This window comes from Oryx dammah, unplaced genomic scaffold (genome assembly GCF_014754425.2).
Source record: "Oryx dammah isolate SB20612 unplaced genomic scaffold, SCBI_Odam_1.1 HiC_scaffold_28, whole genome shotgun sequence".
In the NCBI taxonomy this organism is placed as follows: Eukaryota; Metazoa; Chordata; class Mammalia; order Artiodactyla; family Bovidae; genus Oryx; species Oryx dammah.
Window position 1 is genome coordinate 18,011,248 of NW_024070212.1, and position 27,033 is coordinate 18,038,280.

General features: G+C 41.0%; 1 protein-coding gene and 1 non-coding gene across 2 annotated transcripts in view; both read left to right on the top strand.

The window, feature by feature from the left end:
* Nucleotides 1-27,033, top strand: part of THEM4 (thioesterase superfamily member 4) — a 47,559-nt gene that overhangs the window by 4,858 nt on the left and 15,668 nt on the right. Inside the window, exons 2-4 of the mRNA XM_040230660.1 lie at nt 7,594-7,780; nt 17,693-17,852; nt 18,847-18,957. Coding sequence (XP_040086594.1) covers nt 7,594-7,780; nt 17,693-17,852; nt 18,847-18,957 — 458 coding nt within the window. The remainder of the gene's footprint in view (nt 1-7,593; nt 7,781-17,692; nt 17,853-18,846; nt 18,958-27,033) is intronic.
* TRNAS-GGA lies at nt 8,287-8,359 on the top strand. The gene has a single exon. It is a non-coding gene; the product is annotated as a tRNA-Ser (tRNA).

Below are 27,033 nucleotides of genomic sequence, written 5' to 3' on the forward strand. Positions count from 1 at the left end.
AGTCTGGTACTAGTTTGCTGCATCTAAGAAGGACTGAACATTGTTGCTATTCACAGACATTCTCATGGTATAAGCAAATTCCACAGGTTATTTGATAACCTCAGGTGCAGCATCTTTGAGTTCTATTTCAAAGGTCTTTGATTGAAGCATGTGAGTTGTGAGCATTAAGTTTTAAAAAATTGACTGGCTGCACCGAGGACAACATCATGAGGTATCTTTCGTTCCTGGACCATAAGAATCACATCACACAATGTTTTCTTTGTATTTATGCAGCTTGTCAACAAGGTTCTGCAGTCAGTTTCTCCCAGCATGATTTCAAGTTGACCATGGGTATAAATTCCTGGGTAGACTGTAGATTCAACTATAGTTGAGTAGTGAATTTAGATCACTGTTTCTGAATGTTATTCATGATACCCATGAAGCCAGCCAGTTTGGCAAATTTCTTCTCACCGAGGCCTCTGTTTACCAAATACTGAGGCTGAGAGAGGGCCGCTGCAATGCCCTGCTCCCCAATGGGCAAGCAGGCCACTATAGTACAACAAGGCCCAACCACCCCCTCAAGCTCTCCAGAGGCAACGACACGGGCTTTATGGCATTTCCTTTAGAACCAGAGCTCAGCCAACTTACTTTTAAAGAATAAAGAGTGCAGATCCATTATTAATCCTGTGTCATCACTAACTCAGTGGACGTGAACCTGAGCAAACTCCAGGAGATAGTGGAGGACAGAGGAGCCTGGCATGCTGCAGTCCATGTGGTCATAGAGTCAGACACGACTTAGTGACTGAACCATACCACCATCTTACATGTTGGGAAAGAAAAATGACCTGTGCTAATCTCACAACAAAGATAGATTCATTTCTTTAATTATATGTTGGTGTCTGGTAGTCTATGTTGAGAATATTTAACAATATTTACAGGTTTTGTAACAGTAGTATTTACAGGCTTTACAAATCATGCCTCTTTTGGTTCAGTAACTTAATCTTAAAAGGAGATACATTAAAAAGTTGTAACTTAAGCCCCTCTTGAAACACACATAATCAAACATCTAGCAGGACCTTTCCCCTATTCAGGGCAACAAAAAGTAGAGATTATCCCTAACATCCCTCATGCACAGAGTCTGTGCTGTGAACTTATAGGTGCCTTTACTTCCAAGTATCACTTAGTTCTCATTTCCTTGAACTGAAACTTTCACTATTTTTATTTCTCACAATATCATAGTGTTCATCTGTGGTCCCAAACTCAGCATTCCCCAAACTAAAATTAATGGTTCCACTCCTACTTTTCCACCTCCTGACATTCACACAAACATTAACAAAAACCTCCTCTTTCTTTTCCTTCTTCCACTCTAGTCTTCAAACCACAAGTCAGGAATTATCCAAAACTCTTCTACTTTCTCTTCCCCCATGATCAGTCAGTCTCTACAACCCTTGGTCCCAATATCCTAGATATCTCTTAAATCTTTTTCATTCCTTTCTACCTAGTTCAGTTTCTGACCACATTTCTCCTGGATCTCTGCCACAGTCTTTTAACTGGTTTCCTTACCATTGCTTCTCACCTTACAATTTATCCTTTACATCAGAGGGAGCTTTCTAAAACCTCAGTTCATGTTACTGCTTTGCTTAAAACTCCCCAAGGCATTCCATAATGGAAAAAAAAGTACTTTGCCACTCAGTTGGCATGTATTCTTCATGAGTCTTTAAAGACTCTTTTCCTTTAAACAGCTTCATCCTAGGCAATAACACTTACAAAATCAAAGTGTGATGCACTATTTATGTCCTTTTATAATATTCATTTAAAAATACACATGTTATTGTTGTTATGCCACCTAAAATTGTCTTTCCTATTGACCTTTTGAAACATTAACCTAGAAGATGAAATCTAAGCTTTCGTTAAAGCCAAAGAGCCACTATAGTGTCACCCCTCTTTTGTTTTGCCATCCCCATCTTGCTACTGTTCTCTTTGTACCTTTTAGCCATAAACACTGAAATCCTAGCAGTTCCCCATATTTCTCTGCCTTTGCTTGGAGCAGCCTGCCTGTGAGCAGCCTGCCTGTTGTTTCTTTAGTGAACTTTTTACCCTTCAGAAACCACCTATATCAGTTCTCATCTTTTTGAAGTTTTCCCTAAAAGTCACTTCTTCTGTGTCTGTATCTACTTCTGTTGTAGCATTTTTCACACTCAAGGCTATAAGCACTCGAGGACCGGGTCTAAGTCTTCTCTCTTTATGTTACCTGTACATGGCCCAGAACCAGAGCATATAGTAGGGCTCAGAAAAGTTTGTTGCAGGACTTCCCTGTCAGTCCAGTGGCTGAGATTCCACACTTCCACTGCAGGGGACATAGGTTCCATCCCTGGTTGGGGAACTAAGATTCCACATACCATACAGTGGGGCCCTAAAAGGGGGAAAAAAAAAAAAAGTTTGTTACATTTAGCTGAATCCCCTCAGACTTCAAAGTTAAAATCAGACAGGAGAAACTCCTAAACTCATTCTATGAGGCCACCATCACCCTGATACCAAAATCAGACAAAGATGCTACCGAAAAAGAAAATTACAGGCCAATATCATTGATGAACTTTGATGCAAAAATTCTAAACAGAATTGAACAACACGTTTAAAAGATCATACATCATGGTCAAGTGGGCTTTATTCCAGGGATGCAAGGATTCTTCAGTATATACAAATCAATGTGATACATCATATTAACAGATTGAAAGATAAAAACCATATGATCATCTCAACAGATGAAGAGAAAGCTTTTGATAAAATTTAACACTCATTTATCATAAAAAAAAGTGTTCTCCAGAAAGTAGGCATGGAAGGAAAATATTCAACATAATAAAGACCATATACGACAAACCCAGAGCAAACATTATTCTCAACAGTGAAACCTGAAAACATTTCCTCTAAAATCAGGAACAAGACAAGGGTGCCCACTCTTGCTACTATTATTCAGCATAGTTTGGGAAGTCCTAGCTGCTTCTCAATCAGAGAAGAAAAAGAAATAAAAGAAATCCAGGTTAGAAAAAAAGAAGTAAAACTCTTACTATTTGCAGATGAAATGAGACTATACATAGAAAGCCATAAGGATGCCACCAGAAAATTACTAGAGCTAATCAATGAATATAGTAATATTGCAGGATATAAAATTAACACACAGAAGAACTCCCTTGCATTCCTATATACTAACAATGAAAAATCAGAAAGATAAATTAAGGAAACAATCCTATTCACCATTGCAACTAAAAGAATAAAATACCTAGGAAAATCTACCTAAAGAGACAAAAGACCAGTATGCAGAAAACTCAAACAGTGATGAAAAAAAATCAAAGATGACAGAAACAGATGGAGAGATATATCATGTTCTTGGATTGGAAGATTCAGTATTATGAAAATGACTATGCTACCTGAAGCAATCTATAAATTCAATGCAATTGTATCAAACTACCAATGATATTTTTCACAGAACTAGGAAAAATAATTTTACAATTTGTATGGAAACACAAAAGACCCTGAATAGCCAAAGTAATCCTGAGACTGAAAAATGAAACTGGAGGAATCAACCTTCCTGACTTCAAACTATACAACAAAGCTACATCAGGACAGTATGGCATTGGAACAAAAACAAATATAGACCAATTTAACAAGACAGAAAGCCCAGAAATTAATCCACCCACCTATAGACACCTTATCTTTGACAAAGGAGGCAAGAATATACGATTGAGAAAAGACAATATCTTCAATAAGTGGTGCTGGGAAAACTGGACAGCTACATGTAAAACACTAAAATTAAAATACTTCCTAACACCATACACAAAAATAAATTCAAAAGGGATTAAAGACCTATATGTAAGACTAGAAACTATAAAACTCTTAGAGGAAAGCATAGGCAGAACACTGTCTGACACAAATCACAGCAAGATCCTCTATGACCCACCTCCTAGAGTAATGGCAATAAAAACAAAATAAATAGGACCTACTTAGACTTAAAAGCTTTTGTACCGAGAAGGAAACTATAAACAAGGTGAAAAGACAGCCCTCAGAATGGAAGAAAACAATGGCAAATGAAACAACTGACAAAGGATTAATCTCTAAAATATATAAACAGCTATTGCAGCTCCATACCAGAAAAACAAACAATCCAATCAAAAAATGGGCAGAAGACCTGAAGAGATATTTTTCCAAAGAAGACATACAGATGGCTAATAAACACGTGAAAAGATGCTCAACATTGCTCATTATTGAAGAAATGCAAATCAGAATTACAATGAGGTATCACCTTTCACTGGTCAGAATGGCCATCAAAAAAAAATCTACAAGCAGTAAATGCTAGAGAGGGTGTAGAGACAAGGAACCCTCTTGCACTGTTGATGAAATGTGAATTGATACAGACACTATGGAGAACAGTATGGAGGTTCCCTAAAAAAACTAGGAATAAAACTTACCATATGACCCAGCAATCAGGCATATACCCTGAAGAAAACCATAACTGAAAAAGACACATGTACCCTAATGTTCACTGCAGCACCATTTACAATATCAGGACATGGAAGCAACCTTGGTGTCCATCAACAGATGAATGGATAAAGAAGCTGTGGTACATGTAACAATGGAATATTTCTTAGCTATAAAAAGGAATGTATTTGAGTCAGTTCTAATGAGGTAGATGAACCTAGAGCCTATTATACAGAGTGAAGTAAGTCAGAAAGAGAAAAATATGTAATAACACATATAGATGGAATCTAGAAAGATGGTACTGATGACCCTATTTGCAGGGCAGCCAAGGAGACACAGACATAAAGAACAAACTTGTGGACACAGTAGAGAAAGGAGAGGATGAGACGAATTGAGAATAACGTTGCAACATATACATTATCATATGTAAAATAGATAGTGAGAATTTGCTCTAAGATTCATGGAGCTCAAATCCATGCTCTGTGACAACCCAGAGGGATGAGATGGGGTGGGAGGTAGAAGGGAGGTTCAAGAGAGAGGGAACTTATGTATACCTATGGCTGATTCATGTTGATCTGTGGCAGAAACCACAATATTATAAAGTAATTATCCTCCAATTAAAAATAAATATTTTTAAAACAGGTGGGAGAGCCCAGGATCAAGGGAGTCATTCTAATTCCTAAAAGTCTTCTATTATCTCTATTGCACTGGTCCATAAAAGGATGCTAGAACTGATCAAACCTAGAGTTTCCTATTTTGAAGGAAAACTATAGATGAGGCAAACCCAAATGCATATCTCCAAAGCTTACACATCCTATTCTATCTCTCAGTTGAAAAGTATTGGTCAATACACAATAATTTATGACTAATTGTGTCTGTTATGTTACTTACAGAATTTATGTACTTTAAAAACTACACAATTGGAACTAAATTCTAAGGAAATAATTCAAAGTAGAGAAAATACCATATTCATAATGTTCCAATGGTCCTTTTCATTTAAAGCAGCAAAACATTGGAAACAATTTACACGTACAATTTAAATGGTTGAGTAAAGTATAGTATATCATTTTAAAGGACTATTTTTCTGCTGTTGAAAATGGTGATAACAGATTAAGGACATGAGAAAGTCAACACTAAAGAATTTTAAGTGATGAGGTAAAAGAAAAATATTTCTTACTGAGATTACAAGTATACTAAGAAAAGTTAAAAAAAACTTGGAGGAAATATATCAAAATTTTACCATTAGTTATATTAATATAAAGAGATAATACATGGGTTAAAGTGTTTTTTTGTTTGTTTTTCTTTTCTTTCCTTACCAAAATTTTTGAGCTGAAAACCATAGGGAAAAAAAAAAAAAAAAAGGTACAAGCATTGGGCTAGGGAGTGGTACATGTAACAATAGAGAGTAGTCTCAGTCTTACTCATATTTCCCCTCAAGAAGTCAAGACTTTTTATAGCTAGGAAGTTTTCAGTTCCATAGAGTTCTTAAGACAGGCTCCCTAAATTCTTACCATTTGATCAGGACCCAACCCTGAGGTCAGCAGAAGCCTGTTTGTCTGGTTTTTCCATCACAGTAAGTATACCTCCCTGTACGCTGGGTGTAGTCCGAGTGTTGTAGATACTTTGAATGACTTGAGAAGGGTGACTGGAAGTAGAATACTACCGAGGTGATAGCTTCTGCAATCTTAATGTTCTAGGACTTCTGCACAAGTCACAGTAACTGATTTTCCTTTGTGGTGTCTGTGGACATTTGCTTTGTTCAGCTCCCTAGGCGACACTTTGTCCCTCCTCCTCCAGGACCCCTGTACCTTTCCGCCTGCTGTGTGGGCACTGGTGTGGTAGCAGTGCTGAATGCTACGGGGAAATAGCATTGGTGGAAGCTGTGGTTATTGTGATGCCAAGAACTTTTCTCCTCCAACCTCCTCCTCCTGTTTCTTTGTGTTGTCTTTCTGTTCTCTTTCTCAAAGAACATTTAGCTCTTTCACTGACTTTGTTGCATAGTTCAGAAACCTGGGATTAGCTCTGGTATTTTTCCTCTTCCCTCACTCTCCTGTATCCAATTAGTCACCAGTTGTGCTTCATGCACTCATAATTTTTCAGCTGAGTTACTCCAGTAGCTTCCAGACAAGGCCCTCTCATTCCAATCTTGAAATCACTCTCACTATTTTTCATATTATGACCAAATCTGATCTTGTCACTCCCTTGTTTAAAATACCACCAAGAGCACTGCAGATACAATTCAAACCAGTCTCACAGTCAGGCCCTTGCTCCTTCCCTTGTACTGAAACAATGCCAAACTTCCTTGAGGCCTTGTTTCTTTTATTTGTTTATTTACTTATTTGTTGACTGAACTGGTCTTGGTCCCAGCACATAGGGCTTCTCTCAGTTCTAGCGCACTATTGCAGGGCTTCTCATTGCAGTCCACTATCATAGTTGCCCCTCGGCATGTGGGTTCTTAGTTCCCCAACCACGGATCAAACCAAGTCCCCTGCATTAGAAGGCAGACTCTTAACCACTGGACACCAGGTAAGTCCTGAGCCCTTAGTTTCATCATCTGTAAAATGGGGATATAATTAGTACCTACTTCATATGGTTGTTGTAAGGCCCCTCAAAACTGTTTCATGTCTCCTTGCCTTTGCACACAATATTCCTTTGCCTACAATACTCTGTCTGGCTGATTTCTGCTTGTCTAATTGAATCTAGTGAAGATTCAAGTCAAAGGACCCCCTCCCTGATTATGCAATCTGAGATGAATACCTCTCCCCTGTGCTCTGGCTTCCTGTGTGTTTCCCACTGGTAGCACCTTTAACATAGAGAAAAGTTGTCTGACCTTCATCTTTCTTTATCACCAATTTCTGGCTCACCTGTGCTTCATTAAGGTTTGAGAAAAAGAAGGGGCTCTGCAGACCTGGACTTAATACCAACTCTGCCACTAGCTAGTTGGATGACTTTGAGCAAATCATTTATCCTTTCAATCTCCCATTTCTCCTAAGGAGGGAGGACCAGGTGATGCTAGAAATTTGTTTCCACTTCAAAATGACAAGCTTTAGGGAAGAGGAAAAGCAATAAGATACTCTTAGAAAATAGAATATGTTATGAAATAGGACGTACCTTCCTTTACTCTCCTTTTTCTCCTTTTAGACGTTGTTTTCTACTGAGAAAGCCATTCATAAGGACTGGGCTCTCCCCAACCCCAGCTGGAGCAAGGACTTAAAACTCCTTTTTGACCAGTTTATGAAGAAATGTGAAGACGGCTCCTGGGAACGTTTGCCTTCATATAAACATAGATCTACTCAAAAGAGTGAAGAATTCAAGACCTATTTCCTTGGTAGGAACAGCTACTCTCTCATAATAGAATACTTAAATATCAACTATAAAACTAAGAACAGATTGAAGTACTAATTATCACTTGAGAAAGAAAGGAGGAAAGTGCAGGGGGGTCACTATATTCTCCAGTTTTATAGGCCAGAAATCTCAATAAATTTTGCAGATTGTGGGAGAGCATAAAGTCTATTGCCATTAACAAGATTACCCCCACCATGGCATCATCATCAATGTTAGCAGGAAGGGGCCCCAGAAAGCCTCCACCCTCCCACATTCTCATCACCTTTCTGTCTTGAGGCTGTCATCACTAACCTTAATTTACTATTTATCCCAATATGTGGCTCTGTCCCCCTAAGAAGCTCAGAACACTCAAGTCACCCCCTCATCTCACAGACTCTAAACTCCCATGGCAGACCACCCCACCTCCAACATACACACATTGCACTTCCTGTCCTGTGTGTGTTTTAATTAATTTTTTTTTTTTAGTAGTAGTTTCAGGGCTATTGGGCTTCCCTGGTGGCTCAGCGGTTAAAGCGTCTGCCTGGAATGCGGGAGACCCGGGTTCAATCCCTGGGTCAGGAAGATCCCCTGGAGGAGGAAATGGCACCCCACTCCAGTATTCTTGCCTGGAGAATCCCATGGACGGAGGAGCCTGGTAGGCTACAGTCCATGGGGTCGCAAAGAGTCGGACACCACTGAGCAACTTCACTTTCACTTTCTTTCACTTTCAGGTCTATAGTGAAAAGAGTGGAAAGTGCAGAGTTCTCAAATATCCCTTACTTCCCTCTGCCAGGTTCCCATTTATTAATATCTTGTGATAGTAAAGTATATTTGCTATGATGATGAGACTGTACTGGTAACATGAACTTAAGCCCATAGTTTACATCAGGGCTCATTCTTTGTGTAATACTTTATGAAGTTTGACAAATGTATAATGACATGTATCATATTGAATAGTTCCACTGCCTTAAAGATTCACTGTGTTCCTTCTATTCATCTCTCCTTCCTCCCTCCAAACCCTTGGTGACCACTGATCTTTTCACTCTCTGCATGATTTTGCCTCTTCCAAAATACATACAGTATGTAGTCTTTTCAGATTGTTTTCTTTCACTTAATAATATGCATTTTTAAGGTATATATTTCTTTTTTCCATAGTACTTATCTCCATAAGACAATGCTTTGTGTTTTTTTAACGGTTTATCTCTCACCACTAGAGTGTTTGCTTCATAAGGGCAGAGATTTTTTGTGTGTTTTATTCCCCACGATATCTCCAGTGCTGAGAATAGTACCCGGTACATAGTAAGTGCCTTATACATACTTGTAGGAAGAAAAGAAATAAGACGGGAGGGAGGAAACACACACCAGGGAACCTGCTTAAGATGCTGTACTTGGTTTTTTGTTTCTTTTTTATACCTAAAATCTCTGCCCTTCTGGAGTAATGAGAGACAAACCACTAAGTAATGAAAACAAAGTAAGTCAGATGGTAATACATGCTGTGAAAAAAATAGAAGCACTTTAATAACAACAAAAGATATTCCTCATATAGGAATTGGGAGGAACAATGTACGGCCACCTTTTCTACCCATTGCTTTTTTTTTTTTTAAAGGAAATATATTAGCACATATACCTCATGTATACCTGGGAGATAGCCAGGGGAAAGTAGTGAGTAACTTCCCTAGATGGTCTAAGCCACTGGGTTAAATACCATTTCAACTAAAGACAAAAGAAAAGGGTTGGGGATAGGAGGCAGTATGGGGAGATTACCAGGAAAAGATGTAAGTTGTTGCTTTCTCCCTTGAAAAGATTCTCTTGTGATACAGAGTTTTCCATCTCTTACTGATACAGAGATGGAGATTTCCTTTATATGTAAATTTCTGAGGTCATTGATATTTCTCCCTTGCAAAAAGTTAACGTCAGTTGTTTGTAATAGAAAACAGGTTGGGAGCTTCCCTGGTGGCTCAGTTGGTAAAGAATCTGCCTCCAATGCAGGAGACCTGGGTTTGATCCCTGGGTTGGAAAGATCCCTTGGAGAAGGGAACATCTATACACTCCAGTATTCTGGCCCGGAAAATATCATGGATTGTATAGTCCAGTTCACTTCAGTTCAGTTGCTCAGTCATGTCTGACTCTTTGCAACCTCATGGGCAGCAGCACACCAGGCCTCCCTGTCCATCACCAACTCCCAGAGTTTACCCAAACTCATGTCCATTGAGTCGGTGATGCCATCCAACCATCTCATCCTCTGTCATCTCCTTCTCCTCCTGCCTTCACTCTTTCCGAGCTCAGGATCATTTCAAAGGAGTTAGCTCTTTTCATCAGGTGGCCAAAGTACTGGAGTTTCAGCTTCAACATCAGTCCTTCCAATTCAGGACTGATTTCCTTTAGGATGGACTGGTTGGATCTCCTTGCAGTCCAAGGGATGCTCAAAAGTCTTCTCCAACACCACAGTTCAAAAACCAATTCTTCAGTGCTCAGCCTTCTTCACAGTCCATCTCTCATATGCATATATGACTAGTGGAAAAACCATAGGCTTTACTAGATGGACCTTTGTTGGCAAAGTAATGTCTCTGCTTTTTAATAATGCTGTCTCGGTTGGTCATAACTTTTCTTCCAAGGAGTAAGGGTCTTTTAATTTCATGGCTGCAGTCACCATCAGCAGTGATTTTGGAGCCCCCAAAAATTAAGTCTGCCACTGTTCCCACTGTTTCTCCATCTATTTGCTATGAAGTGATGGGACCAGATGCCATGATCTTTGTTTTCTGAATGTTGAGGTTTAAGCCAACTTTTTCACTCTCCTCTTTCACTTTCAGGCTTCCCGTGAAGCTCAGTCAGTAAAGAATCTGCGTGCAATGCTGGAGACCTGGGTTCGATCCTGGGTCAGCAAGATCCCCTGGAGAAGGAAATGGCAACCCACTCCAGTATTCTTACCTGGAGAATCCCATGGACAGAAGAGCCTGGCAAGCTGCAGTCCATGGGGTTGCAAGAGTCGGACACGACTTAGTACACTGTCTTTTTTTGTCTTTCACTTTCATTAAGAGACTCTTTAGTTCCTCTTCACTTTCTGCCTTAAGGGTGGTGTCATCTGCATATCTGAGGTTATTGATATTTCTCCCAGCAATCTTGATTCCAGCTTGTGCTTCATCCAGCCCAACGTTTCTCATGATGTACTCTGCATATAAGTTAAATAAGCAGGGTGACAATATACAGCCTTGATGTACTCCTTTTCCTATTTGGAACCAGTCTGTTGTTCCATTTCCAGTTCTAACTGTTGCTTCTTGACCTGCATACAGATTTCTCAGGAGTCAGGTCAGGTCTGGTATTCCCATCTCTTTCAGAATTTTCCACAGTTTATTGTGATCCACACAGTCAAAGGCTTTGGCATAGTCAATAAAGCAGAAATAGATGTTTTTCTGGAACTCTCTTGCTTTTTCCATGATCCAGTGGATGTTGGCAATTTGATCTCTGGTTCCTCTGCCTTTTCTAAATCCAGCTTGAACATCTGGAAGTTCACGGTTCATGTATTGCTGAAGCCTGGCTTGGAGATTTTGAGCATTACTTTACTACGTGTGAGATGAGTGCAATTGTGCGGTCGTTTGAGCATTCTTTGGCATTGCCTTTCTTTGGGATTGGAATGAAAACTGACATTTTCCAGTCCTGTGACCACTGCTGAGTTTTCCAAATTTGCTGGCATATTGAGTGCAGCACTTTCACAGCATCATCTTTTAGGATTTCAAAAAGCTCAACTGGAATTCCATCACCTCCACTAGCTTTGTTCGTAGTGATACTTCCTAAGGCCCACTTCACTTTCATTCCAGGATGTCTGGCCCTAGTTGAGTGATCACACCATCGTGATTATCTGGGTCGTGAAGATCTTTTTTGTATAGTTCTGTGTATTCTTACCACCTCTTCTTAATATCTTCTGCTTCTGTTAGGTCCATACCATTTATTTCCTTTACTGTGCTTGTCTTTGCATGGAAAGTTCCCTTGGTATCTCTAATCTTCTTGAAGAGAGCTCTACTCTTTCCCATTCTATTGTTTTCCTCTATTTCTTTGCATTGACCACAGAGGAAGGCTTTTTTATCTCTCCTTGCTATTCTTTGGAACTCTGCATTCAAATGGGTATACCCTTTTCAAAAGGGTATACCTTTTCTCCTTTGCCTTTCGCTTCCCTTCTTTTCTCAGCTATTTGTAAGGCCTCCTCAGACAGCCATTTTGCCTTTTTGCATTTCTTTTTCTTGGGGATGGTCTTGATCCCTGCCTCATGTACAGTGTCGCAAACCTCCGTCCATAGTTCTTCAGGCACTCTGTCTATCAGATCTCGTCCCTTGAATCTATTTGTCACTTCCACTGTATAGTCATAAGGGATTTCATTTAGGTCATACCTGAATGATCTAGTGGTTTTCCCTAATTTCTTCAATTTAAGTCTGAATTTGGCAATACGGAGTTCATGATCTGAGCCACAGTCAGCTCCTGGTCTTGTTTTTGCTGACTGTATAGAGCTTCTTCATCTTTGGCTGCAAAGAATATAATCAGTCTGATTTCAGTATTGACCATCTGGTGAAGTCCATGTGTAGAGTCTTCTCTTGTGTTATTGGAAGAGGGTGTTTGCTATGACCAGTGTGTTCTCTTGGCAAAACTCTATTAGCCTTTGTCCTGCTTCATTCTATACTCCAAGGCCAAATTTGCCTGTTATTCCAGGTGTTTCTTTTCTTTCTACTTTTGCATTCCAGTCCCCTATAATGAAAAGGACATCTTTTTTGGGTGTTAGTTCTAGAAGTTCTTGTAGTTTTTCATAGCTTCTGCTTCTTCAATATTACTGGTTGGGGCATAGACTTGGATTACTGTGATATCAAATGGTTTGCCTTGGAAATGAACAGAGATCATTCTGTCGTTTTTGAGATTGCATCCAAGTACTGCATTTTGGACTCTTTTATTTACTATGATGGTTAGTCCATTTCTTCTAAGGGATTCTTGCCCACAGTAGTAGATATAATGGTCATCTGAGTTACATTCACCCATTCCAGTCCATTTTAGTTTGCTGATTCCTAAAATATCAATGTTCACTCTTACCATCTCCTGTTTGACCACTTCCAATTTGCCTTGATTCATGAACCTAACGTTCCAGGTTCCTATGCAATATTGCTATTTACAGCATCGGACTCTACTTCCATCACCAGTCACATCCACAACTGGGTGTGGTTTTTGCTTTGGCTCCATCTGTTCATTCTTTCTGGAGTTATTTCTCCACTGATCTCCAGTAGCATATTGGGTGTGTGTGTGTGTGTGTGTGTGTGTGTGTGTGTATGCACCTAAAACGTATACATTCTTTATTTTTAGAGTCAGCCTTTTTGGTTTCTTATTTGCAATACCCTTTGTATGTTCATTCAGCAACTATCTGTTGAGGATCTGTGCTCTACAAAGCGTATTCCTGAAACAAGCCTGAGTGCACAGATAGGGTTCCTGATTTCATGAAGTTTTTACAATCATGTAAATGTATCTTTAGGGAGTTATTTGGGGATTGTGATGTTTTGGGGTTATTTTCTTTTTTCTTTTGGCCATGCTGTGCGACTTGCTGTATCTTAGTTTCCCAACCAGGATTAGAACCCATGCCACCTGCAGTGGGAACAGAGAGCCCAAATCACTGGACAGCCAGGGACTTCCCAGGATGCCTGTTTGTTTAAGGACCCCAAGTAGGCCCTTAATGTTGTGTGGCCATCGTATTTCATTTTCCCCTTGTCTCCTCACTCTCCTGCTCTCCTGGATGACTGTTTCCTACCTTCTTTTTCTCAAGCCTTACTCTTAGCTGCTCTTGTCTCCTGTTTCATAGAATCAAAGCAGTCAGAAGAGAATTTCCAAACAATCCCTGCTTCTTCCCTGTATCTGTGCCTGATGTTCTGCTTTGTCCTGTGGTGAATGAAGTAGCCATACTCCAACGAGAGGTCAAGCTGTCCATGTGTGCACTATATCCCTTTGGCCTACTTAAGGACATCCCTTCTTCTCTGCTACATCTTTCTCCTCAGCGTACAGACATGCCACATCTCAGTTTCTTTCTTCCTAGTCTCTCTTAAACCCTCTCCAGGCAGACTCTCACTCACACCACTCCATCAGAACTACTGTCACCCATGACCTTCATGTTGCTAACCAGTGACCTCACAGCTTTTGGCACAGCTGACGACTCCTTTCTCCTTGAACGTGGCCTCCAAGACACCACATTCTTCTACTTCACTGCCTCTTGCCTTTTAGTTTCTTTTGCCAGTTCCTCCTTGTCCTCAAACTTGGTGTTAGGATGCCCCATGTCTCCAACCTTGGTACTCCTTGCTTCACTCTACTCTGTTGGTAATCTCATTCAGTCACATGGCTTTAGAGGCCATCCAAAAGATAGCTTCCTAATCCAATGGTTGAAATTTAGTGAGTGGGTTCAAATTTTGCTTCCACAATTTAAAGCTGGGTTACCTTGGGCAAGTTACTTTACCTTTCCTTGCCTCACTTTCCTCATGGCATTTGCTGAGTACTTCAGTATTTGCTGAAGGATGAAACAAAAATAAAACCACCTTTACCAATAAAAATGGTAATTTACAAGTTTCTTTATAGAACTACCAGTATATAGAGAAATAAGAATTAACTATTTTACAAATGAGGGGGAAATTTAGCAGTTTGTAGTACTAATTCCATTCTAACTATTGAACACCTCACACAATTAATTGACTATACTTAACCAGTGCAGTTTGGCTTCTATGCTAATAGCTCTACTGAAATTTCTTCACTTAAGCCACTAGCAACCTAATTGTCAAATTTGATGGACATTTTTCAGTCCTTACTGTGCTCGATCTAGCTATTAATTTCATTTTCCTTGAAATGTTTTGTCTGTTGGCTTTCACAAACTTCTCTGAGCAATTTTCCCTTTCTCCTTCTATCCACTCCGTAAATATCAATGGTTTCTGGGGTTCAGTTGCCACATGTTTCTTCTCATCCTTTCATCCAACCTAACTACCCTCTCTTGCCTGAAACGCGACCCTCTCAGACTAGGGAGGAGTTTGAGGTCCTCTCTTCTACCCACACTTGCTTTCAAATCATTACTTCCTCTGCTTCTTAGAAAACCCCCATTCCTTTTGAGGTTTATACCTTCTGACTTTATCACCCTCAACTTCTTCTTCTTGTAGCTGTCATCTACCAACCTGTCCCTCATATGTTGAGCATTTCAGTGCCTGGTTAACTGTCTTCCTCTCTACCCAGTTCTATACACCATTCTGGGCAACCCAGCATCCACATCATGGCTACTCGGTTTATTTACCTCCTCAGAAACTTTCTTTTGCACAGCTCCAGCAACATGCTCCCATAGATATCTTGAGCCTTTTCATCTTCAGAAAATGCACAACCTCCAAATTCGCACATTTAGACGTCCTTTTTTTGACTACAACCTTTTTCCTACCAGCTTACTTGTGCAAAGGCCCTACAGAAAAAATTATTTGGCCTCATTAAGACTGTCATCTCATCGAGTCCTCTACTTTCTCACTATCTCCAGAGCCCTCTTTTATCTGAACTTCTTTAGTGTACTTGTGTGGGATAACCCCAGCCCTGGATGAATCCAGCCATCTGCCACCACTTACTTGCACGGGCCCTCACATAGCTGGAGAAAATCACCCCTCGACTCAGAAAAGTTTGGTGGTTGTGATTTGATAGTGTTTCTGTGATCTTCTCACTCATCTTTTTTTTTTTTTTTTTAATATGCTCTCTTTTTTAAAATTTTTATTTATTTATTCGGTTTTGGTTATGCTGGGTCTTCGTTGCTGTGTGTGCTTTTCTCTACTTGAGGTGTGGGCTTTTCTCTAGTTGCAGCAAGCAGGGGCTGCTCTTTGCTGCAGTACGCAGGCTTCTCTTGTTGCAGAGCATGGGCTCTATGGCCCACAGGGTTCACTAGTTGCAGAGTGTGGGCTCAGTAGTGGTGGTTCCTGGGCTCTAGATCACACGCTCAAGTGGCACACGGGCTTAGTTGCTCCTTGGCATGTGGGATCTTCCCCAACAGGGATCAAACCTGTGTGCCCTGCATTGGCAGGTGGGTTCTTTTACCAGTGAGCCACCAGGGAAGCCCCTCACTCATCTTTCTTATCGGCCTCCTTTCATCCCGCTGGCAGAGATTCTGAATGCAAATTTTTTCATGTTACTCCTCTGCTACCTTCAGTGTTATCTCATGTATTAAAAGACCAGTTCTTCTCAGATTTTAACATGAATATGAAGCAGCTGGGAATCTTGTTAAACTGTAGGTTCAGCTTCAGTAGGTCAGGAATAGAGCCCAAGAGCCTGCATTTCTAACAGACTTTCCCACCATCTTTTTTTTCCCCATTTTTTATGAGGTAACCTCAATGTTTAGTAACCTAGACCAGAAGTTTTGAAATCCTAAGTCAAAAATTAGAAAGACTTGAGTACTTGGGCCACCTCATGCGAAGAGTTGACTCATTGGAAAAGACTCTGATGCTGGGAGGGATTGGGTGCAGGAGGAGAAGGGGACAACAGAGGGTGAGATGGCTGGATGGCATCACTGACTCGATGGACGTGAGTCTGAATGAACTCCGGGAGTTGGTGATGGACAGGGAGGCCTGGCGTGCTGCGATTCATGGGGTCGCAGAGTCAGACACGACTGAGCGACTGAACCGAACCGAACAGATGCTTATCTTATCCTGAAGTCCCAGAATGTCAGAGCTGGAACAAACGTTAGGGGTCATTTAGATTTATCTACTTGCTGTATGGATAAAGTTGGAGAAAGGAGCAAATTCTAGGCCAAAGCTAAGTACAAAAAATTTTCCGACTCCCAGGACAAGACTCTTTCTACTGTGCTTTGAGACTGATTATCAATTTTAAGTTTCTTTGGCTCTTCAAATCATTCAATTTCTCAACAACTGCTAGAATGAACATAGTGTGTGCCTATGTGCCAGTTGTTGAGCACATGGAGTCCAAAAGACAGGGTGTCTGCCACCAAATGCTCAAGGCATAAATAACAGGCATCCTTTCTTGTCTTTCCCACTTCTCCCAGATCTTCTCATCTCATATCCTTTTCCAAGTTTGTAAATGTAAATCTTGTAGCAGTAAAGGAAACAGCATTATACATAGCAAATCATGATGAGCTGTAAAAGAAAGCTGAGAGTTTTGGGAATTAAATCTTAAAATGGATATGAAAGAAAAAATACACCCTTCCCTCAGAGCAGTAGTTTTTAGTCTTTATTTTGAAGTTACCTACATTTTGACTCACAACCCAGAACATACAACTTGTGCACAGTTGTATAACTGAGAAAACATATCTAAATGAGTACACTAGTACTTATCCAGGATATATGTGAAGCATGAGGATTTTTTTTAAAGTTTCTTTTTAAAGTCTTACAACCCACTAACTTGATTTCATGAACCATAATGGTTCTGACCCTGAGTTTCAGACTCAACCATCATAATCACATTGAATATTGGGTTGAACTGGCTCAGTTTCTGATTCAGTATGATATCTATCTTCTGCTCAGGTTAAACTCATGTCTGCAAGGAAAACTTCTCTACTATTACATTCCTCACTTTCTTTAAATCCCATTTAAACTCCACTTATTTGAAGAAGGATTTCTGTCTATATTTTATTATATTATTCCATATTCCCTTCACATTTATGTACTGTATTTCCTGATTGCCATGTATTAGTACTTTGTTTTGATTTCATTTATTTTTTACTGTGTCCCCACTTAGACCAATTCCACAGGAGCAAATATCCTGTATTCTGTTTCTTTGGAACTCTCCCATCCCCTTCGATTTTGCACCTGGCTGGCATTTTAATCAATCATCCACTGACCTGTGATTCTCACAGGGAACAGATATTTGTCTCTGACATGGCATTTTTCTCATACCTGTTTCTCATGTGTGCATCCATCTGGCTGCCCTGCAGACCCAAAGCTTGTGAAAGAAGAAGGATTATCACAGGCCCAGCTCTTCACCAGAGGCTTTGAGGATGGCCTGGGCTTTGAATATGTGATATTCAGTAATAATGATGAGAAAAGGACAGTTTGCTTGTTTCAAGGAGGTCCTCATCTGCAAGGATTACCTGGGTAAGAATGATAGCCTAGAAATGTGGATCTAAGAGAGTATCTTACAGTATCGCCTTGTATCAATGGACTACAATAAAGGCATTCAAGTAAATATATATATTTACTGACATGGATGTATATATATATATATAGAGAGAGAGAGAGAGATGTAAATTATTGAATGACAAAAGCATAGGACATAGTGCAAGCATATAATTTTAGAGAGTATCATTAACATGTTAATAATGGTTTGTCATTAGATGGCCTTATAGGCTTCCCTGAAGGTGGCTCAGCAGTAAAGAATCCACCTGCAATGCAAGTGATATGGGCTTGATCCCTGGGTCAGGAAGATCCCCTGGAGGAGGGCATGGCAACCCACTCTAGTATTCTTGTCTGGAGAATCCCATGGATAGAGGAGCCTGGTGGGCTACAGTCCATGGAGTCACAAAGAGTCGGACACGACTGAGTGACTTAGCACGCTTTCATCTAGATATATGCCCAGGAGTGGGATTGCTGGATCATATGGTAACTCTATTTTTAGTTTTCTAAGGATCCTCCATACTGTTCTCCTTAGTAGCTGTACCAACTTGCATTTCCCCCAACAGTATAGGAGAGTTCCCTTCCCTGACCTAGCAACAGCAGCAGATGGCCTTATAATCTTTAGTTTCTTTTTCTTCTGTTTGTCTGCATTTCCTAAATTTTTAAACAATGATATATATAGTTAGTTTGATAAAAACATAAATTTCCTAAATTGCATTTTAGCTTTTTGCTTACTTGTGACCTGATTATTATTAGGTTCTAGCTTTGTTACAAATACTACAGTATTATGCTATGAACAAAAGAAAGGTGTGAAGAACATGAACATAATTTGATATTTAGTACCTTGAACATGAACTATTAACTAAGTGGAACTTTCAGAAATAAATTAGATGGGACGCTTGGATAATTTTTGTCTCTGAAGGGGCTGTTCTCAGAACTTCTGAATACCTTTCTCGTTTCCTCCTGTTGTACCTAGATTCCTTCATGGAGGTGCCACAGCAACAATGATAGATGTTGCTCTTGGTTCGTGTGCAACTATACCAGGAGGAGCTGTCATGACTGCAAATCTCAACATCAATTTTAAAAGGTAAATTCATGGGTATTCGTTACTTCTTAGGTGTCATAAGTTGGATTCCCCAGCAGCAGACCCTGAGAAAAGGATTTCTATGCAAGAAAGAAAGTACTCCGAGAGGAAACTAGCTAGGGCATGGGAGAAGGACAGGCAAGGAAGTCACCCAAGGTTAGGCTCTCAGTCCTGCAAAGGGTAGCTTCATCCTGAACCTGCAAAGAATTCCAGAGTGAAATGTGTACCTCGGGATTGTCCCTACCTCAGGCAAGGGAGCTAGAGTCTTCATATTCTCTCACACATTCGTCATAAGAAAAGAACTACCCTGGGATCATAAATTCCCAAGTACTTGCTCATAGTCTTTGAGCAGAGCAGGCTCTAAGAAAAGTATCCAAAAAGCAAAGGGAAAAAAAGGATTGAAAGGAATCTGAGCGAAGCACGAAATACCACTACGTAACAAAACATAAGTTTTATATAACATTACACAAAGAAATAAAAAGGCAGCAAGAAAAGTTTGGTATCCCTCAAAAACAAAGCTCAGCATGATCTTAATTCTTCAGTTATGCAGCTATACCTCTACAGTTAATCAAATATTATGGATATTGGCATAAGCATAGAGAAAGAGACCAATAGGGCAGAACAGAGTTTAAAAACAGAGGTTAGTAGAGACGAGCTCCAAACAAGGTTCTGAGGGTTATTATTTCACATAGTAGGAAGCATGTAGGTAACAAAACATCTCCATATTATATCCCAGAGAGCTGGGTGGCTTCTGTGGCAGTCATCAGGGAGCCATGCCTCATAGATTATGGGTTTATTTACTTTAAGTAACACTTATCCAGGTATGTCCTACTCAGGGCATTCTATAGAAAAAGACTCTTCCCCCCTAGCATGTATCATTAGTTTATTTCAGGGGTCAGGGTAACTTTTTCTACAAATCTTTTATGCTTTATGGGCCATACAATCTCTGCAGCTACTCAACTCTGCCAGCATAGCACAAAAGCAACCAAAGACAATACATAAATAAATGGGTATAGCTGTGTTCCAAAAAAATTTTATTTTCAAAACAAGTAGCTGGCCAATGAGACATACTTTGCCAACTCCTGGTCTAATTACCTGCAGGGCCAGTGAGAAAAAATTAGTCAGAGTCACTTGCCTCCTGGGAGTGTTTCTCTTTGCTCCCCACAATACACACACACACACATACAGGGCCATTTGCCTCCTGGGAGTGTTTCTCTTTGCTTCCCACAATACACACACACACATACACACCAAAAAATTGGAGGCCAGCTGCTTTAACTTCTTCCTCCCCAACTGCCAATAATAGTAACTTCAAAATAAAAATAACTTAAACAAGATAGAAACTTATGTGAAAGAAATCTAGTATGGCAGCTCCAGAGATGCAGGCTCTTCCCAGCTCATCTTTTCACAGTTCAGAGTGGCAATAAGAGCTGTCATCACACGTCCTGCACAGCAGGATTGAGCCTTCTTCTCTCTTTCAAAGAGACTTCCTGTAAGTACTGCGGAACACACCCATTTAATCTCATTAGCATTAAAGGAGATTGGGAAAGTGGTTCCTTAACTGCTATCACTGTCACCCCAGTTAAACTCAGTGTCACCAACTAACACAGCTACAGACATTTTTTAAAATTTTATTTATTTTTTGTCTTGGTTGCTGCACGAGGGCTTTCTCTTGTTGCGGCAAGCAGCGGGGGCTACTCTCTTTAGTTGCAATATGCAGGCCTCTCATTGCAATGGCTTCTCTTGTTGCACAGCATGGCCTCTGGGACACACAGGCTTCAGTAAATTGTGGCTTATGAGCTTAGCTGCCCTGGCAGCATGTGGAATCTCCCCAGACCAGGTATCAAACCCATGTCCTTTGCATTGGCAGGTAGATTCTTAACCACTGGACCACCTGAAAGTCCACAACTATAGACATTAATAAATCCACACATAAATAATACAATATAAATTATTTTAAATACTAAAGCACTAATTAAAAACATAATTGGATTTAACTAAACATCAAATTAGTTTCTTCTAATTATCAAATTATCTCAGTGATTACAAATCTTATTATTTCTCTACACTTAACCTTGCATTTCCCAGGTGGCACTAAGGTAAAGAACCTGTCTACCGATGCAGGAGACATAAAAGACTTGGGTCTGATTCCTGGATTGGGAAGGACCCCCGGAGGAGGGCATGGTAACTCACTCCAGTATTCACGCCTAGAGAATCCCATGGACAGAGGAGCCTGGCAGGCTGTGGTCCGTAGGGTTCCAAAGAGTTGGACACAACTGAAGTGACTTAGCACACAGGCACATTCTCATTTGCACAGAATTTTTTAAGTTTGATGTATTCCCCTTTTTTTTTAATTTTGTTGTCTCTGTCTTTAGTGTCATATCCAAGAAATCATTGCTGAACCAACATCATGAAGCTTTTACCCAATGTTTTCTTTTAGGAGTTTTATAGTTTTAGGTCTTTCATATAGGTCTTCAGTCCTTTTCACATTTTTTTTTTTTTATATGTGGTTTAAGGTAAGAGTCCAGCTTCATTCTTCTGCTCGTGGATATCCAGTTTTCCCAGCACTATTTTTTTATGAGACTGTCCTTTCCACATTGAGTTGTTTTGGTCACTTGTAGAAAATCATTTGACCATATATGTGAGGGTTTATTTCTAGGCTTTCTGTTCTATTCCATTGATCTATATAGTCTGTCTTTAGCCAGTACCACACTATCTTGATTATTGTAGCTTAAACTACCGCACAGTTACACTCATCTCACATGCTAGTAAAGTAATGCTCAAAATTCTCCAAGCCAGGCTTCAGCAATACATGAACCGTGAACTCCCTGATGTTCAAGCTGGTTTTAGAAAAGGCAAAGGAACCAGAGATCAAATTGCCAACATCTGCTGGATCATGGAAAAAGCAAGAGTTCCAGAAAAACATCTATTTCTGCTTTATTGACTATGCCAAAGCCTTTGACTGTGTGGATCACAATAAACTGTGGAAAATTCTGAAAGAGATGGGAATACCAGACCACCTAACCTGCCTCTTGAGAAATCTGTATGCAGGTCAGGAAGCAACACTTAGAACTGGGCATGGAACAACAGACTGGTTCCAAACAGGAAAAGGAGTATGTCAAGGCTGTATATTGCCACCCTGCTTATTTAACTTCTATGCAGAGTACATCATGAGAAACGCTGGACTGGAAGAAACACAAGGTGGAATCAAGATTGCCGGGAGAAATGTCAATAACCTCAGATATGCAGCCTTGTGTCAACCAGCCTTATGGCAGAAAGTGAAGAGGAACTAAAAAGCCTCTTGATGAAAGTGAAAGAAGAAAGAGAAAAAGTTGGCTTAAAGCTCAGCATTCAGAAAACGAAGATCATGGCATCTGGTCCCATCACTCCATGGGAAATAGATGGGGAAACAGTGGAAACAGTGTCAGACTTTATTTTTGGGGGCTCCAAAATCACTGCAGATGGTGACTGCAGCCATGAAATTAAAAGACGCTTACTCCTTGGAAGAAAAGTTATGACCAACCTAGATAGTATATTCCAAAGCAGAGACATTACTTTTCCGACTAAGGTCCGTCTAGTCAAGGCTCTGGTTTTTCCTGTGGTCATGTATGGATGTGAGAGTTGGACTGTGAAGAAGGCTGAGTGCCAAAGAATTGATGCGTTTGAACTGTGGTATTGGAGAAGACTCTTGAGAGTCCCTTGGACTGCAAGGAGATCCAACCAGTCCATTGTGAAGGAGATCAGCCCTGGGTGTTCTTTGGAAGGAATGATGCTAAAGCTGAAACTCCAGTACTTTGGCCACCTCATACAAAGAGTTGACTCATTGGAAAAGACTCTGATGCTGGGAAGAATTGGGGGCAGGAGGAGAAGGGGACGACAGAGGATGAGATGGCTGGATGGCATCACAGACTCAATGAATGTGAGTCTGAGTGAACTCTGGGAGTTGGTGATGGACAGGGAGGCCTGGCGTGCTGCGATTCATGGAGTCGCAAAGGAGTTGGACACGACTGAGTGACTGAACTGAACTGATAATGTGTTTTGAAATCAAGAAGTGTGAGATTTCCAACTTTTTCCTTCTTTTTCAAGATTGTTTTGGCTCTTTGGAGTCCCTTGAGATTCACGTAAACTTTAGGTGGATTTTTCTTTTTCTACAAAAAATGTCATTGAGGAGAGAACAAGATGGCAGAGAAGCAGGTGGACGTGAAAAACATCTCTCTCGTGGATTCATCAGGAATACACCTTCAGACACAGAAGTGCGTGCAGAACACCAGCTGAGAGCAGATGGGAGTAGTTGACCAGCAGAAAAGAATATATAGAACCACGCAAAACTTGGTAGGATAGAGGAACTAGGGGGGAAAACAGGAATGTTAGTAGGACTGGACCTGCCCTCGGCGGGTGGCGGAACTGAGGCAGGTGTCCGATCCCCACTCTTGGGCAATTGTCTGAGTCAGAGGAGAAACATTTAAGGCTGAGAGTAAGACAGCTGCTTTGTAGCAACCTAAATGGAATGAGAATCAGACTGCCATACATACCCCAGACAGGGATGCAGGTCCCCTGGAAGGCGCAGAGGCTGGGAGCTGGAGTTGAGGGGTTGTGGAGCAATCCCAGGGCGAGGGCTGCTGTTGACTGTGGAGAGACCAAGGGGAGGTGAGGAAGGAGACTGTGGTGGGAAATACCTGTGGAGGAAAGCCGGGCAGCCATGGAAGCCAGGCGATACTGCTGAGTCACCCGTAGCAGGTGGAGCCATCACTGTAGCCTCTCTCTCCCCATATGCCAGCTTTGGCAGCTGAACAATAGAGAGGCTGGCCCATCAAACGCCTGACACACTGAACTACAGAGTAGGACCCCACCCAGGGTGCTCCTTTAAGTGACTGATGTGCCAAACTACAGAGTAGGACCCCAGCCAAGGGGGCCTTCTATGTGCCTGATGCGCCGAACAACAGAGAAGGGCCCCAGGCAAGGAAGCAAGCACTCTAAGTGCCTGAATGGATGGAGCTACAGAGAAAGACTGGCCAAAGAGGCCTTCTGATCGCCAGCTACAAGAGACTCGAAAAAAACTCTGAGAGTGCCATAACTCCTATGGTGGAGGCAGTTCATGTCCCTGCACACTTGGTGCTGCCAGGGTCCTTGCAAGCCAAGCAGCTACGCCACCTTCATACTCAACTCTCACTGGGGCAGAGCTACCACAGACCAAAAAAGTCTTGCATCTATGCGCACAGGGTTGCTTCGGTCCTGTCCAACTCTTTGCACCCCTGTGGACTGTGGCCTGCCAGGCTTCTCTGTCAGGGGGGTTCTCCAACCAAGAATACTGGAATGTACTGGCCAATACTGGTTGCCATACCCTTTTAGAGCAGTGTATTTCCTGCTGCCCTAGCCGCCAACTCCCCTGAGTATCCGGTGCTGCCAGAACCCCTGTGACCCAAGCAGCTGCACCATCTTCACACCTGGCCCTCACAGGGGTTAACCCAAGTCCTCCAGGGCAGCCTCAGGAGCAAACCCCAGTGGACGACCCACATGTAGAGGTCGAAATAAAACCACAGTTGAAACCCAGAGGCAGTGTGGCTACAGAAGAAGACCCAAAACCTTCCCACCAGATGTACAAGCTGCAGATTAAATCTACACAATCAACTAGGCAGACTCTGTGTCTATGAAATATATAAAAGGACACTGAGAGCTCCCACAAAAGAAAACTCACTAGTTCTGATAGCTGTGGACATTGGAGACAAAAACACACAGGAGTAGGACCAGATTAGAATCTGAGCTGCCCCTACAGCAGGTTCCGAGACCAGCACAGTGTTGGAGGGCGTCCTAGGTGAGGTGGACTGTGACTCCCAAAGGGGGAAAGGACTCTGACACCAGTGACTCAAGCAAAACATTTATTATTCTTATGTTGTGACTTGTTCTGTAGATTCTTTTGGATTTTTTTTCCTCCCTTTTATAGTTGTCAATTTTATTGGCATTATGAAATCTAATTAAGCTTCTGAGCTTTTTTTTTCCTCAGTTACATTTTTTATTGTTTTAAACCTCTGCCTCTAGGTTGGGCTTTTGCAGTTCTGGGGAGTTTTCCTTTTTTTTTTTTTTTTTTTTTCTTTTTTTTTTAATTTCAATTTTTTATTTTTAAAACCTATTACTACTTTTCTACATTTATTCCTTTGTTTCCTTTTCCTACTGTTCTTTTCCCCTTGCAGTTCAGTTCAGTTCAGTCACTCAGTCATGTCCAGATCTTTGTGACCCAATGGACTGCAGCAAGCCAGGTCTCACTGTCCATCACCAGCTACCAGAGTTTACTCAAACTCATGTCCATTGAGTCGGTGATGCCATCCAACCATCTCATCCTCTGTTGTCCTCTTCGCCTCCTGCCTTCAATCTTTCCAGTATCAGGGTCTTTTCAAATGAGTCAGCTCTTCTCCTCACATGGCCAAAGTATTGGAGTTTCAGCTTCAACATCAGTCCGTCCAATGAATATTCAGGACTGATTTCCTTTAAGATTGACTGGTTGGATCTCCTTGCAGTCCAAGGGACTCTCAAGAGTATTCTCCAATACCACAGTTCAAAAGCATCAATTCTTCGGTGCTCAGCTTTCTTTATAGTCCAGTTCTCACATCCATACATGACCACTGGAAAAACCATAGGCTGGACTAGACGGACCTTTGTTGACAAAGTAATGTCTATGCTTTTTAATATGCCGTCTAGGTTGGTCATAACTTTCCTTCCAAGGAGTAAGCATCTTTTAATTTCATGGCTGCAGTCACCATCGGCAGTGATTTTAGAGCCCCCCCCCCCAAAATAAAGTCTGACACTGTTTCCACTGTTTACACATGTATTTCCCAGAAGTGATGGGACCAGATGCCATGATCTTCGTTTTCTGAATGTTGAGCTTGAAGCCAAATTTTTCACTCTCCTCCTTCACTTTCATCAAGAGGCTTTTTAGTTCCTCTTCACTTTCTGCCATAAGGGTGGTGTCGTCTGCATATCTGAGGTTATTGATATTTCTCCTGGAAATCTTGATTCCAGCTTGTGCTTCTTCCAGTCCAGTGTTTCTCATGATGTACTCTGCATAGAAGTTAAATAAGCAGGGTGACAGTATACCGCCTTGACATACTCCTTTCCTGATTTGGAACCAATCAGTTAGTTCCATGTCCAGTTCTAACTGTTGCTTCTTGACCTGCATACAGATTTCTCAAGAGGCAGGTCAGGTGGTCTGGTATTCTCATCTCTTTCAGAATTTTCCATAGTTTGTGGTGATCCACACAGTCAAAGGCTTTGGCATAGTCAATAAAGCACAAGTAGATGTTTTTCTGGAACTCTCTTGCTTTTTTGATAATCCAACAGATGTTGGCAATTTGATCTCTGGTTCTTCTGCCTTTTTGAAATCTAGCTTGAACATCTGGAAGTTCAGGGTCACGTACTCTTGAAGCCTGGCTTGGAGAATTTTGAGCATTACTTTACTAGCATGTGAGATGAGTGCAATTGTGCGGTCATTTGAGCATTCTTTGGCATTGCCTTTCTTTGGGATTGGAATGAAAACTGACCTTTTCCAGTCCTGTGGCCACTGCTGAGTTTTCCAAATTTGCTGGCATATTGAGTGCAGCACTTTCACAGCATCATCTTTCAGGATTTAAAACAGCTCAACTGGAATTCCATCACCTCCACTAGCTTTGTTCATATTGATGCTTCCTAAGGCATCTTGACATCTCATTCCTGGATGTCTGGCCCTAGTTGAGTGATCACACCATCATGGTTATCTGGGTCATGAAGAGCTTTTTTGTGTAATTCTTCTGTGTATTCTTACAACCTCTTCTTGATATCTTCTGCTTCTGTTAGATCCATACCATTTCTGTCCTTTATTGAGCCCATCTTTGCATGAAATGTTACTTTGGTATCTCTAATTTTCTTGAAGAGATCTCTAGTCTTTTCCATTCTATTGTTTTCCTCTATTTCTTTGCACTGATCACTGAGGAAGACTTTCTTGTCTCTCCTTGCTATTCTATGGAACTCTGCATTCAAATGGGTATATCTTTCCTTTTCTCCTTTGCTTTTCCCTTCTCTTCTTTTCACAGCTATTTGTAAGGCCTCCTA